The sequence below is a fragment of the Pleurodeles waltl genome, chromosome 12 (genome assembly GCF_031143425.1).
Source record: "Pleurodeles waltl isolate 20211129_DDA chromosome 12, aPleWal1.hap1.20221129, whole genome shotgun sequence".
Taxonomy (NCBI): domain Eukaryota; kingdom Metazoa; phylum Chordata; class Amphibia; order Caudata; family Salamandridae; genus Pleurodeles; species Pleurodeles waltl.
Window position 1 is genome coordinate 305775076 of NC_090451.1, and position 15628 is coordinate 305790703.

A 15628-nucleotide genomic window follows, 5' to 3' on the forward strand; every position below is an offset into this window, starting at 1 on the left:
CTCACCCTGCCTGACATGTATAATAGGCAGACGAGTTTTAAGAATCATTCCCCAAACCTGTACCACGGCAGGACTGTGAATAGGTATTCCCACTCCAAGGAGTCAAATGCCTGCCTCTAGGGCTAGATAATCTGCCATCGTCGTGGCCTACTCCATTACCTTGAAGCGCTGCTGGTTTAGTGATGTGTTACTGGCTGGTACAAACAAGTTTGAATTGGGATGCACTAAGCCTGGCACCAACGGGGACAGGAGATCCGCTAACACGTTTGCCAAGGTTTTATAGTGCCATTGGGGGATAGGAGCTCAAGGCTTTGAGGTCCTTTTTTTTAGGCTTTGTTTAGTGGAACAAGGAGGGCCTAGTTTAGGGAGGCTGGAAGCCTAGAGATGTCCAATGCTTCCGTTTACAGCATGTGTAGTTGGGAGCGCCAGGAGCGCGGCATAGGGTTTGTAGAACTCTGCTGGAAAACCATCTTGATCCAGACTCTTACCTGTCACCAGCTGTCGTACTGCTTAGTGTATTTCATTGGGTGTGATCAGGCTAGCCAGTTCCTCCCGTTGATCCCTAGTGAGGAAATAAAGGGTTACGGTGGATAGATAAGAGTCCATGTCCTCTGATGTTAAGGACCTGTATCTAATTTGTGCGTTTACTTGAAACTTTCTAGTTCAACATCAAAGTTAATGGAAACCTTTTATTCAGACATTTGAAGGAAGCTGCTTTTGAGCCTTTGAAATGGTAGCAAAGCATACAGGAATCACAAGGGTGTTGTAGATGACTTCAGCCAAAAATTTAGGATAGGAATTTTGTTTGTGTTTTGGAACATAGATTACACAAGTCCTCTTGCAATAGGAATAGGCAAAATAGCCACACACCTAGCAAAGTATGCAGAAGCCCTTTCTTCCCCATGGAAGGCTTAACGGTCAGGATGTCCAGTTTGCTTTGGCACCTAAACAAATCGTTTTCAGAGTAATTCAGAATTGGATAGGCATGTCATTGCTTCTGTATGGCACAAAAAACATGTTTTCAGAACTATTGCAAATATCCCCGTCAATTCATTGAGGACCATCGTTAATACATTCTGTCCACTGAACTGTAATGTATTTCAAACTAATCCTAAAGTTGCAACTGCTTAATCATTAAAACCTTGGTCACTTAAAACTGTCACCATACTGTTTGGAAATTGAAAATGCAGCTGCAGTAACTTCTTCCCAAAACTATTTCAAATGGAAAATGTTTGGTGGGGTCTACAAAAGCCTTGATTTTGGCTGTGTAATCCTTAATTTTCATGATTTACATGGTTCATTATTTGCTACGTTTCCTGTTTGGGTGGCATACTCATCTCTTAGTTCAGGTATTATTTTTAATTGCTTGACGTGGCGAGTTAAACTACTTACGACGTCTGGCTTTGGAACGTACCCTTCCCCAGTTGACTGTGCAACACTAGCACCTTGTGAACTGGGTGCACAAAATATTATTGTTCGAATCTCTTGCAATAAGTTAATACCCTATAAAGCTTTGCAGCGTTCTATCTTTTTTGGATTCACAAGAGTCATGATGGCTCGTGAATCCAAGTGATGTGAAAACAGAAACGCTAAATTCTCGTGGCTGCAGTCTTTCGGGATGTTCCAAAAACATTCTGGGCAAACTAAGTTAGTAAAACATAAAAATCATTTGTTCTGTGAACTCTGCAAAACAAGTGCTGGATAGATGGTAAATTGTGTTACTGCAATGAATCGTGGCTAAATGCTTACCATTTAGTCCATCGGAATTCACATTTTAGATGTGGTATTGCTACTATACCTCATTGATTTATTCATGACTCAAGTTTAAAAGCAAATCTTACGCAGCGCAATTCCCTCACCTCGATTTCCCCTGAGACTATATCAACACAGCATTTTTTTTTTTTTTTTTAACCTTTTGGAAACAAAACGTAATATAAACGTTAGAAAGTGGTAATTCCTGTAAAGGGTAACTTATAACCGTTGGCCCTTTGCAGCGTTTTCCCCAAACCTTTGCTTATTTTTATTATTTACTTTTTTTTTTTTTTTGTTTAGGACTCTGTACACTTTACCATTGCTAACCAGCGCTAAAGTGCATATGCTCTTAATTGTATTTGTGATTTTGGTTTATCCATGAATGACCTATTTGATTTTCTATTAAGTCCTTAGTATAGTGCACCAGGTATGCCCTGGGCATGTAATCAAATGCTACTAGTGGGCCTGAAGCACTAATTGTGCCACCTACACGAGTAGCCTGGGCACGGTCCAGGGTATTTAAAAGGTAGGACTTGTGCCATTGTGTTTTATTTGCCCTGATAGTGAAATACTGCTAAATTCAGTTTTCACTATTGCATGGCCCATCTCTCCCATAGTGTAATATGGGAATTGCCGTGAACTAGCTTAAGTGTTCATTTCCCATTGGGAGCAGATAGAGAGATGGAGTTTGGGTAGTTGAACACATAATTTAAAAATACATCTTTCGGTGAAGTTGTTTTTTGAATTGTAAGCTTGAAAATGCCACATTTAGAAAGTGGGCATTTTCTTGCTTGAGCAATCTGTGCCCCTGCCTGTCAGCTGAATACACGTCTGGGTCCGGATGATTGTCTAGAGTGAATGCACAAACAACCCAGCTGTCACACAAAGGGAGCTGAGGTGTCCTGCATGTCCAGATGGTCCATAACCAGGCTGATGGGTCTTCCTGAGCTAGAGTGGTGGGAGGAGCTGACACTTGCACCTGAATAGGGCTGTGCCTGTCCTTCCACAAAACCAACTCCGACTCTTACCCCCCAGAGTGTCTGGGCAGGGCAGGATTTTGTGTACTATAAAGACTTCTGTTTTAAGTTTGCCTACTTCAAAGACAAAAATGGGTATAAGTACTGCAATGAGGACATTCTGCTCAGAAGAGCTGGATGCTGTAGGAGGGACTGCCCCTTTGCCTTTTGCGTTCATGTGCTGTCCTGCTGCTTCTGTTCTGGGAGTGAAAGGACTGGGCTTTGCTTTCTACATCCTGCTTTCCAAGGTTCTCCAAGAGCTTGAGTTGAAATTGAGTCATGTTAAGAAGTCCTGGGACGTCAGACAACTTCTGCTGAAGAGCCCCGTCCTGCCAAGAGGTGCCAGATCCAGTCTGGGCCTTTGAAGGTTGTTATGTATGCTAGAAGGAGAGAATCCAGGCATTTGTGGTGTTTTCTCTCTCTCTCTCTGTGTGTGTGTTGTGTGTGTGTGTGTGTGTGTGTGTGTGTGTGTGTGTGTGTAAACACAAATACTTTACACATTGCCTCTGAGATTAGCTTGACTGCTCATGCCCTGCTACCAAGGGTGATCATAGATTATTTTAGTTACCCTAACTAGAGAGGGTTCCTACTTGGACAGGGTGAAAACACTGTGAACTAGAGAACCCATTCCTGTATCTTATATAGCACTAGAGTTTACAAAGTTATTGTCTCAACTTGTTTACAATACCGTTTATGCTGGATGTCTTAAATGTCTCTCCTTCCCAGTGCCTTTGCACCCTTTCAATAATCACTTGAAAATGGTATCAATGTCTGGATTACTAGTGAAGCATGTGTTTGTTGATAGAGCAGCTTTCGGAGAGTCATTGATCTATGCTGTTGTATAGTGACACACTGTAGCCTTACATGAATGAGTTTGTATTTGACTGACAGTTTTGTTACATATCCTTACTTGCAGCACCTTGGTCGTTAAGCAAAAATTACCTGGTGTCTACATCCAGCCATCACATCGTTCTGCACTAAGTAAGCATCACTATTTGTTTTGCTAAATTGATTTGTCTGTCTACTGTATAATTACATTTTTAAGGGTACCATCTCTGTTTCAGTGTGGTTTGGAGTTATATTTATACGGCACGGTCTTTACCAAGATGGAGTCTTCAAGTTTACAGTTTATATTCCTGATAACTACCCAGATGGAGAATGTCCAGTAAGTAGCAGTTGAAGTTTATCATCTTTCTGTGTGTCAAAAAAAAAAAAAAAACTGTACAACCCAAAGGTCTTCCATAGATTAAGATAACAGAAATTTGGGGGCGTGGGGGAGGGGCTTCCCCTAAGCCAGCAAACATGGTGTGCGCTATGTGAGAGCTCCACTTCCCGCTCAGGCAGTCTGCCTGAAACCGCAACTCCCTGGAGTCATCTGGACCGAGTTGAGCTCCCATGGTTGGCTGCACTTTAATACTGAACGACCTGAGACGATCGGTGATTGGGCAGTGTGGCGATAAGTGGGTCCTGTGGCAGCCGACATAGTGGAGATAGGACTGGGCTGATACGGAGGCCCCATAGGACGGGGAAACATCTTTGTGCGACCCTCGGTCCTTTGTTGTGTTGTGGAGGTGGGTCAGTTGGAGGTGCTCTCACTGTGAGGTGGGCACTCTGGCTATTTCCGACAGCATGATAGTGAGGCACCGCGCCTGGGGATCAGTGTTGCTAGAGCGCAAGGCTGGTGCAGAGAGGTTGTGCAACTGCACGGCTCTGAAGGAAGACCCTGCAGACTGGACCAATGACGGAACTGCTGCCTCTCCTGCAGAAGGCCTGAGGATAGGCAGGGCCCGTTAGTGCACCCAAGACAACCCGGGGGGGGGGGGGGTGGAGAGGGAGAGCGGAAGGGCCACTGAGGCCACAAGGAGTAACGATATCTGGCAACTAGTGAGTGCTAGGGGGCAGTGCCACAAGATTGTTGGAGCATGGCTAGAGGAGCGGGGACAACCCTTGTGCTATTATTATTCTACTTTAACTTGGCTGGTGGATGCCTTGGGTGATGCAAGGGGCTGTGGAGTTGCCTCTGAGCCTGGAGGACCCATAAACAAGCCATGCCAGGATTGTCTTTGAGGCCCAGACAAGCCTATAAACCAGGATCTGGGTGTCTCCAGTGGGGAATCTGTCTGAATGAGCTGGATATGCCCGTGTCAAGGGTCCATCCCTTCCGCCAAGGCCCCTTGACTTTTGGATCAGTTCCGCAGAACTATTTGCAACAGGGCGGCAATACCTCTGCTGAGGTGGACTTGAGACTCTGGGGGTGGCTACAGTCCTGTTGCTGCGCCTCAGCCGATCTGCAGTCCTCTGTGCCGGGGTCCCCCCTGGAGCTGGCAGATGCTTACAACGAAAAGGGTGCCATCCACGCCGTGTCTGGAGCATATACCAGGCCCTGGGACAAGAGCAAGGTGCTGCACCTGTCAACAGACAGTAGTGGCATCCCTCTACAGCTCTGAAGTGCATCTTGGCTGCTGCACCTGGGATACATCATGGCAAGAGACAAGCCGGCGGACAGCTCCTCTTAACAAAAACTTGACAAATGTATTAAACATAATGCCCCAACAGGAGAGTGCTGGAGCTGAAGGAAGTCTCTTCCCGTCAGACGACCACACAGGGTGCCTCCCATACTACACGCAATTCAGGATCTCAAGGTCACCTTAGAGGACAAGATGGGGGAAACTTAAGGTTGACCTGGCGTTAATCAGACAGAACCTTCGGGATACTACCCATAGTCATGGAAGTGGAGGGCAGGTTGTCCGAGACAGAGGACGCGGTTAGATCACATGAACTCCTTGTGAGACTGCAACGAATGGTGGGACACTTGGAGGCACGAGCTGAGCATGTGGAGGGGAAGTACCAGCGCAACAATCTATGCATCATAGGCTTTCCCTGAAGCAGAGGGATCCGCACCAACTAAATTGATACGTCCTCTGTGGGGATCCAACTCAACAGCCAGTCCCACATCAAACTGTTTTATCATTGAGCGGACACACACAGCATTGACCGCTAAGCCTATTAGTCCTTCCTCGTGATGATTTTCCCAGTCTATACCCTGAATGTGCAGCAGCATTGGCACTCCTTCCAAGAGAGAAGTCAAAAACTGAGGGCCATGGAGATCTCTTATATGCTTCTGTTTCCAGCCCGCCTGAAAGTTTCCCCCCCCCCCCCCCCCCCCCCCCCCCAAGGCAAACTCCCCTGCAAACTCTCCTGAAGTGGTCTCTGACTGAATTGAGGAGCATCCTCCACGACATGCCACAGATTGATCTCTTTGGGGTGGGAGGGCGAAGAGGGGAAGCACTGGAGGGCCTCTGAAAGAATGGGACACAGCTCTGAGGAACTTGCCACAACAGAGAGCGGAAGGCCCCCAGTTCTTGGGTCCTGAACCCTCCATAACGAAGACTATGCTGAATCTCCAGACAATCCTGCCATAAACATGGATGCTGATGTTCGACTGCAGGCATTTTCAGCTGCTCTGTTAAGTGTGGTATGGGTCACATGTTACGGTTGTTTCAAAATATGACATCTGCATGGAGGTTACACTAAACTGCTTGGCAGGTTTCGCACACCCTCTCTATTAGATGGGGACAGCTTTAGTTTGGGGTGGGGGTGGTGTAGGGTAGGTGTGAAACAGTCGCTAGCCATATTGGCTTCTGTCCCTTGTCGCACCACAACAGGTACTTCCAGTTCACAAAGTGTGTGTGGGGGCAGGGTGGGTGGTGACACACAAGATCCTTAGGCACAACACACAGACGCATTTTAAACATGGCTGACCCACTCCTCACAGGGCATGTATGCAGGGAAATGATCCGTCAAATACACCGTAAAGTCCTATCATGGAACATGAACAGGATAAAATCAAGAGTTGCGGATCTCAAGGTGGCCTCTAAGATGGACACAGACATTGTGATGCTCCTGGAGACTCATCTCACGGACAATAAGTGCCCTTCCTGGCCTGCAGGGGTTATTCCCAGGTGTACCACTCTGCATTCCACAAGGCTCCGGAAGTACTTCATCTTAATCAGGGAATGTATGCTAGTGGCAATTTACAAGGTATGGCATAATGGGCTGGACCGATATGTAGCTATGCTGGTCATACTACACAGCTGCCTTGATTTCTGGCACCCCTTACATCCAGCTTTCTAGCTAAACTAGGAGACCTCATAAGGATGCTAACAGAGGCCCTGTCGATACTGGATGGTGACCTCAAAGGGGTGTGTGACAGGAGCCTTGACTGATCCCTGGGCACTATTGGTGGTGGTTGTGGACGAACACCCCTTGCACCCATTCGGGGAGGAGAATGGTGCACCTGTTATTCTGGAGCACACAGCTCGGTCTCCCACAACTGGACTACTTTTTCATGCATAGGCGGGAGAGTCCTAGAGTTCTGGGTGATAGATTATTGGATTGGGGACTCTAATCATTCACTGGTGGCGGTGGACATGGCTTTGGGCCCCAGGAGGGCAGCGATGGGCTTTCACCTGGATCGCTGGTACATCCTAAAAGAATTCAGGGAAATGAGCTGACGTCTGCCAACAATTCCTTGCTGAGAATAAGGGATCTGTGGCTTCCCAAGGTACCTTATGGGATGCACAGAAGGCCACAGTCCGGGGACTTATCTGTTATTCTATATGTCATAACGATAAGCACCGGCGAAAGATCAAGGACCTCGAGGAATGCATACTTGACCTGGAGAGCCACTAAATGATGTCTATGCAGGATTCCATCCTGCAGGACTCCCTGCACATGCAGGTCATGCTCTGGCAAGAGCTCACGCGAGGCATGCATGGCTGGCCAGTTGCAGTAGAATTTATCAATGGTGAGTTGTGGCCATTAAGACTTTACACTGGATGTGTAAGCCCAGAGAGGTAGGGCCTCCTGTGGCGTATTTGTTGGAAGAGGACAAAGCTCAGGTGACTTGGAGTGAGCCCATTGCACAGGCATAGTGGCCTGCTATTAAGAACGGTATAGTGCAGACTCCTTGAGCTCTCATGCAGACCTAAATCAATTTGTATTAGATCTACAGATTTCACTTCTGTCTTCCGAGGAATATGACTATCTAAAGACCGCTGTAACCTGCGACGTGTTGCGCTCCGCTTTTGGTGCACCTGCAGGCTGGCAAGCCATCGGGCTCTAGTGGCTTCCCAGCAGAGTTTTGGCACCTTGTATGGCCTTACACTGGCCTGCTGCTACTGGAAACCTTTAAAGGGCCCTAGACGGAGATGAACTGTCACCAGATTTTAGAACTGCAGAAATGGTGGTGATAACGAAACAGGGTATGGAGGGCACTCATTGTGGAGACTTCAGGCCAAGAGAGGTGAGTGAAAATCTGGCATGCTTGGCCACCAGACTAGCAGGGGTTATTAATCACCTGGTCCACCCGGACCGGTCAGCATTTATGCCTCACCGGGCTACTCCTTGTGATCTACGGCAAGTTCACAATGCAATAGCACTAAGTGAGACCTTACGAGGCCACAGGGCCCTCTTCTCCTTCAACTTCAGGAAGGCCTTTGAATCAGTGGACTAGGCATATTTATCTGTCCTCCTGGCCCGAATGGGGTTTGGTCTGAGGCTTTTTTGCTAAGTGTTCCTTTATACAATCTTAAGGCTAGGTTGCGTGGTGGTGGTGGTGGGGGGGGGGGGGGGGGGTGAGGAGGAGGGAGAGTGGGGTGGTTCCCTGTGGCACGAGACGGCTGTCTGTCCCCCTGCTGTTTGCACTGGTGATTGAGACCCTGGCGGCCTCAGTGAGAGTTAGTGCGCTGATATGAGGCTTCTAGTGGTCCATGGGGTGTGCAATAAAATCTCACTCTACGCTGATGATGTCCTACTGTTTCTGGATGATCCAGACTCATTGGGACCCAGAACGCTCCAAATTACACAGATATTCAAACCTACTGCAGCCTTCTAGTGAAGATAAAAAAATCTGAAATCTACCTCATTGATTCTTGCCCAGTAGAAATGCTGTGGCATCAGGGCTGTCGGTCTGACCTCTGGGTTCAAATATTTAAGGGTCTGTGTCCCAGTTGACACATCATGCTCCTGTGAACTGAATCCAGTGTCTTGGGTGGAAGGCGTAGCACGTGACATTAAATTCTGGTCTACGCTGCCTCTGTCCCTCGTGGGCCATTCCACCATCTTCAAAATGGTCTTTCTGCCAAGCCTCCTTTACAAACTACAAAATCATCCTTTCCCGACAGATAAGACCTTCTTCACCAGGGTGAACACGCAAATCTGACTGTTGCTATGGGTGGAAGGGGGAAGGGAATAACCATCATATCTTTCCAGGCCCTATCAATGTCGTGCTTGATGACAATCAAACCTAGCCAAAGAAGTGCCATTTGATATTTGTTCCCCCCCTAGATTACCTCCTCCCTGGAGGCTTCTTCCGCTCCCTCCAATTGTCATTCTTCATCTGACCCAGTTCCCTCTCCCACGCCCTTCTCAGTGCCACCATTGTATCTAGTAAATTATGCAACAGCTTTTTTTAAATCTCAAAGTTTATGCTCCTTAGGTTCATAAGAAATATTTTGGCCTCTGGCGGGGAGAATGAGGATGTCCCTTTCCGTTTGAAGGACCAGTAGGAGGGTGTGGCGAAACTGCAAGTAACTGGAAAAAAATACGTTCGGTGCATGTCATATTCCACCTGTAGATCCTGGAAGCACTATGGATCACATCCCCTAATGTAGAAATACTTATGATATCCAAGGCAGAGAAACTGTAAAGCCGCAGCTTAAATTCTGTCTCAAACGGGAATCGTGGTCCAAAGGCATGGGTTGTTGTATTGGATTGGAACACACAATATATTTTATAATGAAGGTTGATGCACCAAGAAACATAAAATCTGGAAAGATTGGGCAGGGCTCGGGGGGCATACAGCTGCGATCCTTCAGACTTTGGTCAAGTGTACGACGTAAACACCAACGTAGCACTGACAATACATAAGGGGGCGGGGTTTACAGGCCTTGGCATTATACAACTGTCTTCCATGTTTTTCGATGTTGTCTCGGTGCTCTCTGGAGTGCTAATCATGGTGCTATATTGTATGCCTGTCACGCCAATTGTCACCTTTGTTGTAAAAATCAATAAAAATGTTTTTCCCCAAAAAAAAACAGAAATGGGAACGTCTTTTTATAAAAGAAAATGCATTATGTTCTATAGACAGATTTGTTAGAAGATAACCATCAAACATCTACTCTGCAGAACAATAAGCAGCAGTTCATGACATTCATGGCCTTGACGCAAGCAAAAATTACTTGTAATTAATTGCTACAATATGATATACTGTATACACTGAATGTTTTCTGTGCCACACTTACCACATCTATTAAAACACAAATGAGATTGCAGATCTAGAAGAATGGTTACATCGGGAAATTTAATTTATGATCAGCTGCAACTGTTTCAGCTCAATAAAAGATGGTTAGCGGGTAACATGAAATGAGCAGGTTTTGGTAAACACTTTGAAAGAATGGAGTGACTTCGTTAGTAGGGATGTAGATTTTAAACCGGCTGCTCCAAAGGTTTGAGATAGAAACAGTACGGTCTTATTTTTTAAAGTCTATTGTAAAAGCATTGCAGCATCCGTAGAGAGCAAGATTTAAATTTAAAGTCATCAAAGTGAGTAGGAAAACTTGTATGAGAAACAATTCTACAGATAATTGTAATCCACCAATTTCTAAAACCGTAGCTTATTAGGCACAAGATCATCACAGAATGTTGTGATTCAGTGTTGGTGGGGTTAATTGTATTTCTTTTTTTTCGAATTAGAACATTCTGCTTTCAAAGTTATGATAATAAAGTTTGAAGCCTAGCATGTTTTTTTTTTTTTTTTCTTTTAAAATTGAATATATAAACTTCTAAGCACAGCTGTTGGCAGTGAGGAGGCCTTTTAACATGAAAATAAAAATATCTTATGAAAAATTAGTTTAAATTCCACATATGTGTTGCCTATATGATGTCATGCCATCTAGGTGGTTTCTTAAAACAATGGCCTTTCAGCAAGATTCCCTGATGCTACTAAAAGTGTATATTGATAAACATAATTTGCTAAAGGAAGGTGAGTGAGATGATTTTGTTGATGCAGTGCTCTGTGTACGCGAGTGATTTTGAACTTGATTCTAAAGGTAGATAGATGTTCATTTTTAGTATCTATGGGTCGTCATTCACCAGCACTAGAGATTTCTTTTTTTTTTTTTTTTTTTTTTTTTTTTTTTGTCACCTTTAATCATGTAAGAATAGATTCCAAAAAGAAATTCTCTCTGGTTAACACATGCAATCATAAGCGATCCACAAGTAAACCAAAATATTTATTATGGGAGCAAGCTGTTCTAGCTTGTAGCTGAATGGTGTTTTTTTTGTGTATTAGTGTTTTTATATATATATATATATATATATATATATATATATACAAAGGTGCTACCATTGTAGGTTAGTGCTCACATCAGATTTAGAAATTAATCATCCGTATGTAATTATGTCACCAGAATAAAATTAACAAACCAATCCTGAGACCCTCTGGAACACAGTTGACAAAGCATAAGGGGTGGGTGGCCTAGCACCGTGCGAAGATGGCAGTGTTCTAGAAGAGCTCAATCAGTCGGAGCATTAATCCTGAAGGACACCTGGTGGTGGCTTACACTCCTGACCAGCCGGGGGCTTAATTTGCCAGCACTTAATTTTGTAGCGGACAGGGGCTGTGTTCCTGCTACAGTGCTTGGTGCACAAGTCCCAGAGGAAGCCCTCCTGCACAGTTGGGCATCCTTGGAACTTTGGATCCTGCCCTGCTGCCCACTGTTGTTCCAGCCCGGGGTGGCGGCTGGCACGATTGACTGTACCGCTTCTCAGGAGGACCCAGGAGACTTGTGCAGCAGTGCTAGCCGTAGCAGGGACTTCAGAGGAGACGCTGTGGCCCTACTTTGCGGCAGAGGCCTGGCCGTGGCCTACTATCACCCAGCTTCGCCTCCGGCTAAGAAGGTGGGATAACTTTTGCCTCATTCCTAACCAATGCACAGAACAATGGAATTGCCTTGCCATACGATAACCTCACCCAGTGAGTACAAAGCAGATCATTGCTACGTGTGCCTAGGTCCTCTTGCCAGGCAGCTGATTACAGGCACACCATTAAGTCACCTATTGGGACACTATTTACTGCCATAAAGCAACAACGAATGTGCCATATCGCTTCCAACCAGCACTTCTTCTACTGTATGGCCCCTGTACTGTCCTGAGTGACCTACTGCTCTCGTCCAGTGCTGCTAAGTTGTAAAGCGGAGACTCTCCCAGTGACACCATGGGTAAATCTGATGCTAAGTAATAGCGACTTACCTTTTGACTCCAAAAAAAAAAAAACAGCAGCATCTTTGGTACCACCACCACACCTATCCAGTCCTCTGGGGTGAGGAGAGAGAGAGAGAGAGAGAGAAAATTAAAAAAAAAAAAAAGAGATGGGGCCCTCTCCTGCTGAGGAAGACTTAAAATCCATCCTTCTGGAAATGCTCAGCACCATTCATGACAAACTGGACAAGAAGCAGGGATGCCACTAAAGACTGTCTGGACACAAACGCGCATTAAAGGCGCAGATACGCATATATCGGATGTGGAGGACACGCACTTGCAACGAATGAAACTTCTAAACAAAATGAAGCTAGAATTATTCAAAGTTCGACTTAAAAACAAAGATTTAGAAGCTAGATTGCGGGGAAATAACGTGCACATTTTGGGTATCCTCTGTTTGGCATAGAGACATTTTCTCAGTCTTCGAGAGAGCACACAGATCCGTAGCTCCCTGACTGATCCCAGGAGCTCCTCCCAGGCCCATTATCATGAAATTTCTGAACTACATGGACAAGGGATTTCGCCTAGCCTGGTAGCCGCTGGAAGTTAGTCATGAAGGCATGCACCTCACCTTCTTCCCAGACTTCACACAAACTTTGCAGGAAGCCCGGTGGAAATTTACCCCCGAGTCAAAAGAACCTCCGAGTGCGGGACATTTCCTATGCAGTTCCTTACCCAGCACAACTTATCTTTTTCTGGCAAGACAAACCAAAGATTTTCACCGAACCTGCCCACAAACACTCCCTCCCTCCACCCCCCCCAACCCCTCCTCCCACCACCCTGCAGGACTTTCCTTTCTGCAGAAGCACTCTCTCGCATGAAGCGCCTCTTCTCTGTGTGATGTGGGCAGAAGATGTATCTTCTCTAGACTTAGTGGAATGAATGGTAAGTTGGACTGCAGCAGTGCTTTCAGAATCCCTGCTGTGCATGAATATGGGCAACCTTTTCATGCATTTCATGCTCATGGGTAGCTAGGTGGCATTAGTGTATTGCCCAGTATCTGCCTAAGGTGTCTGCACAATGTGTTTTGTTGGGCACACTTTTTTTTTTTGGGTGATGCCAACATCATTTTCTTCCTCTATGTCCTGCTAACATGATTGTTGCTGGTTAATTACTTTCTGTTAGTACTCAGGCCGCCCCCAGCTTATGGCTATGACACTTGTAAGGGAGCCAGATGTTCTTGCTAGTTTGTGTTCTATGGCTCAGGTAAACTATCAGTTGTGTTACGGGGATTCACTGGGAAATTGGGTCCTGGTGTGGTTGGGACGGAAGGGGCAGGGTGGAAAATGTTTGTTTTACATTCAGGTGGGTTGATTGGTGTGTACACTACCTGAGACCTCAGATGCCTATGGGTACAATGATTAAGTCTCCTGATAACCAGTACATCTAAAAGTGAGAGTCTATTAATATTTATCACTTGGAATATTTAGGGTTTGAATAACCCTGACAAATGCCGCCAGGTCCTCACATACCTTAATCGCCACATTGTGGATGTCATCTAGTTACAGGAAACTCGCCTCATGCCGGGAAAGGAATGGCCGCCTTTAAATTCTGGAGCCCCTATCCATACTTGGCTTCTTACTTGTCCTGTTCCAGAGGGGTTGCCTTACTTCTTTGCAAGAGTCCCATTCCGCTGTCTTAAGTCCAGTGTGGACCCAGACGGATGCTTTTTAATACTTCAGGGACTAATCGGATACACACAGTTCCGTTTTTTTAACACACATGGCTCCAATGTTGATAGCCTAGATTTCTTCCACACTATTCATAAACAATGTCTTGGGGGGGAGGGGGGTGCTAGACCCATTCATGGAGTATTCAGACCCCCATGAACGGAGATTAACTAGGGCACATGTAGCCTTTTTGGACACTATGGAACAGTTAGATATGCTTGATATCTGGCAAGTGTTACATAGCAAGTCTTGAGAATACACGTTTCATTCCTTAGTGCGCAACACTTCCTCATGCCTAGATTTCTGGGTGGACACGATGTAGTAGGATGGACATGTGATGTGTAGTATCTCTCAGGACTGTCTGATCACTCTTTAGTACTCCTAACACTGGCCGTGCCCATTTGGGGGACTCCAACTAGGAGTGCTGCATGATGCAGCATTTAAGGATGAGATACGATCTGCAGTATTGTCCTGTATCACCCCACTAAAGTGGCGACTTTCTGGCAGGCATTAAAAGTTGTTATTCGTGACCAGTGTTAAGGGACATGGTATCCTGTGTACTATTGGAGGTGGGCTAGTGAGTTTAGAAGCAGAACTTCGTAGCCTAGAGCTCTGGCATGAGGAAATCAAAAACCGTCAATTACACCCAATTAATAAACTCTTATGGAGTTCAGTGAGGAGGTGGACAGAGAATCATTTGCTCAGTAAGTATGCACAGGCTTGCAAATATGGAGAAGGAGATAGCTCTGGGCACACACTTTCCATGTTGATAAAGTCTCGCTGATCTGTGAATTATATTTACACTGTTATTACCTCCTACACCAGCTGAGCATCCTCCGCATACCCCTGAGGAGATACTGCAAATATTTGCTGCCTTCTATCAAGGTTTATGTACTTCCTGAGTAAAAGCCGCTCCGCAGGAGATAAATACTTACCTGCAGGGAGTCATCTTGGCATGGCTAGATCAGGCACAGATAGAGGTATCATGCCACCCTCTTATGCTTGAGGAGATGAAACAGGTAGTTGTGCAATTCACTTATGGGAAAGCACCAGGGAATGATGGACTCCCAGTGGAGTTTTGTAAAGCATATGCGGATGTCCTGGCACCCATGTTGCTTGATGTGTACACTGAAGCATTTCAGCAGAGTATGCTCCTTCTAACGATGAGGGAATCTATCATCATTACATTCCTCAAGCCAGACAAACCCTCATATAAATGCATCTCATGTTGGCCTTTATCCCTGATTAATGTAGACCTCAAAATCCTGGTCAAACTCTTGGCTTCCTGTCTACTGCCGCTGATGACTGCTTTGGCCCGGCCATAGCAGCCTGATTTTATACCGGGCCACTTTACAGTGGACAACCTCTGGTCCCTTTTGGCAAATACCCACCAGTTTGAACCCAAGCTGCCGGTCATAGTGACTTTTTGGACTCCGTTAAGGCGTTTGACTCTGTTGAATGGTCATTCCTCCTTACAGTGCTCACTAGAATGGGCCTGGGGAAGTTTTTTATGACACGGGTGCAGCTACTTAACACAGCCCTGTCATCCAGGTTGTGCCTTAATAGCAGAATGGCATGCCATTTGCAATTGAATGGGGAGCGTGACTGGGTGCCTCCCTGTGGCTTCTCCTCATTGCTCTAGCTGTTAAGCCTATGGCTTGCATGCTGCAGGAGTATCACAGGGGCAATAAATATGGGATTCCAGTGTACAAGTCTCCATGTTTGACAATGCAATGTTGTTCGTCAGAGACCTGGCTCATAATCTAGATCCCATTATACAGAAGATAATCTGGTATGGTCTGAGGTCTGGCCTACGAATAAACTGGTCCCAATCAATGTTCCCCTTGACACCTGTTGCTACAAAACCTG

The 15628-nt window shown here is 45.8% G+C and overlaps 1 protein-coding gene across 6 annotated transcripts in view; it reads left to right on the forward strand.

The window, feature by feature from the left end:
• AKTIP (AKT interacting protein) overlaps positions 1–15628 on the forward strand; it is an 81122-nt gene that overhangs the window by 23598 nt on the left and 41896 nt on the right. For all 6 annotated transcript variants that reach the window (XM_069216329.1, XM_069216326.1, XM_069216331.1 and 3 more), the window contains 2 exons: positions 3685–3749; positions 3833–3933. In XM_069216329.1, coding sequence (XP_069072430.1) covers positions 3685–3749; positions 3833–3933 — 166 coding nt within the window. The remainder of the gene's footprint in view (positions 1–3684; positions 3750–3832; positions 3934–15628) is intronic.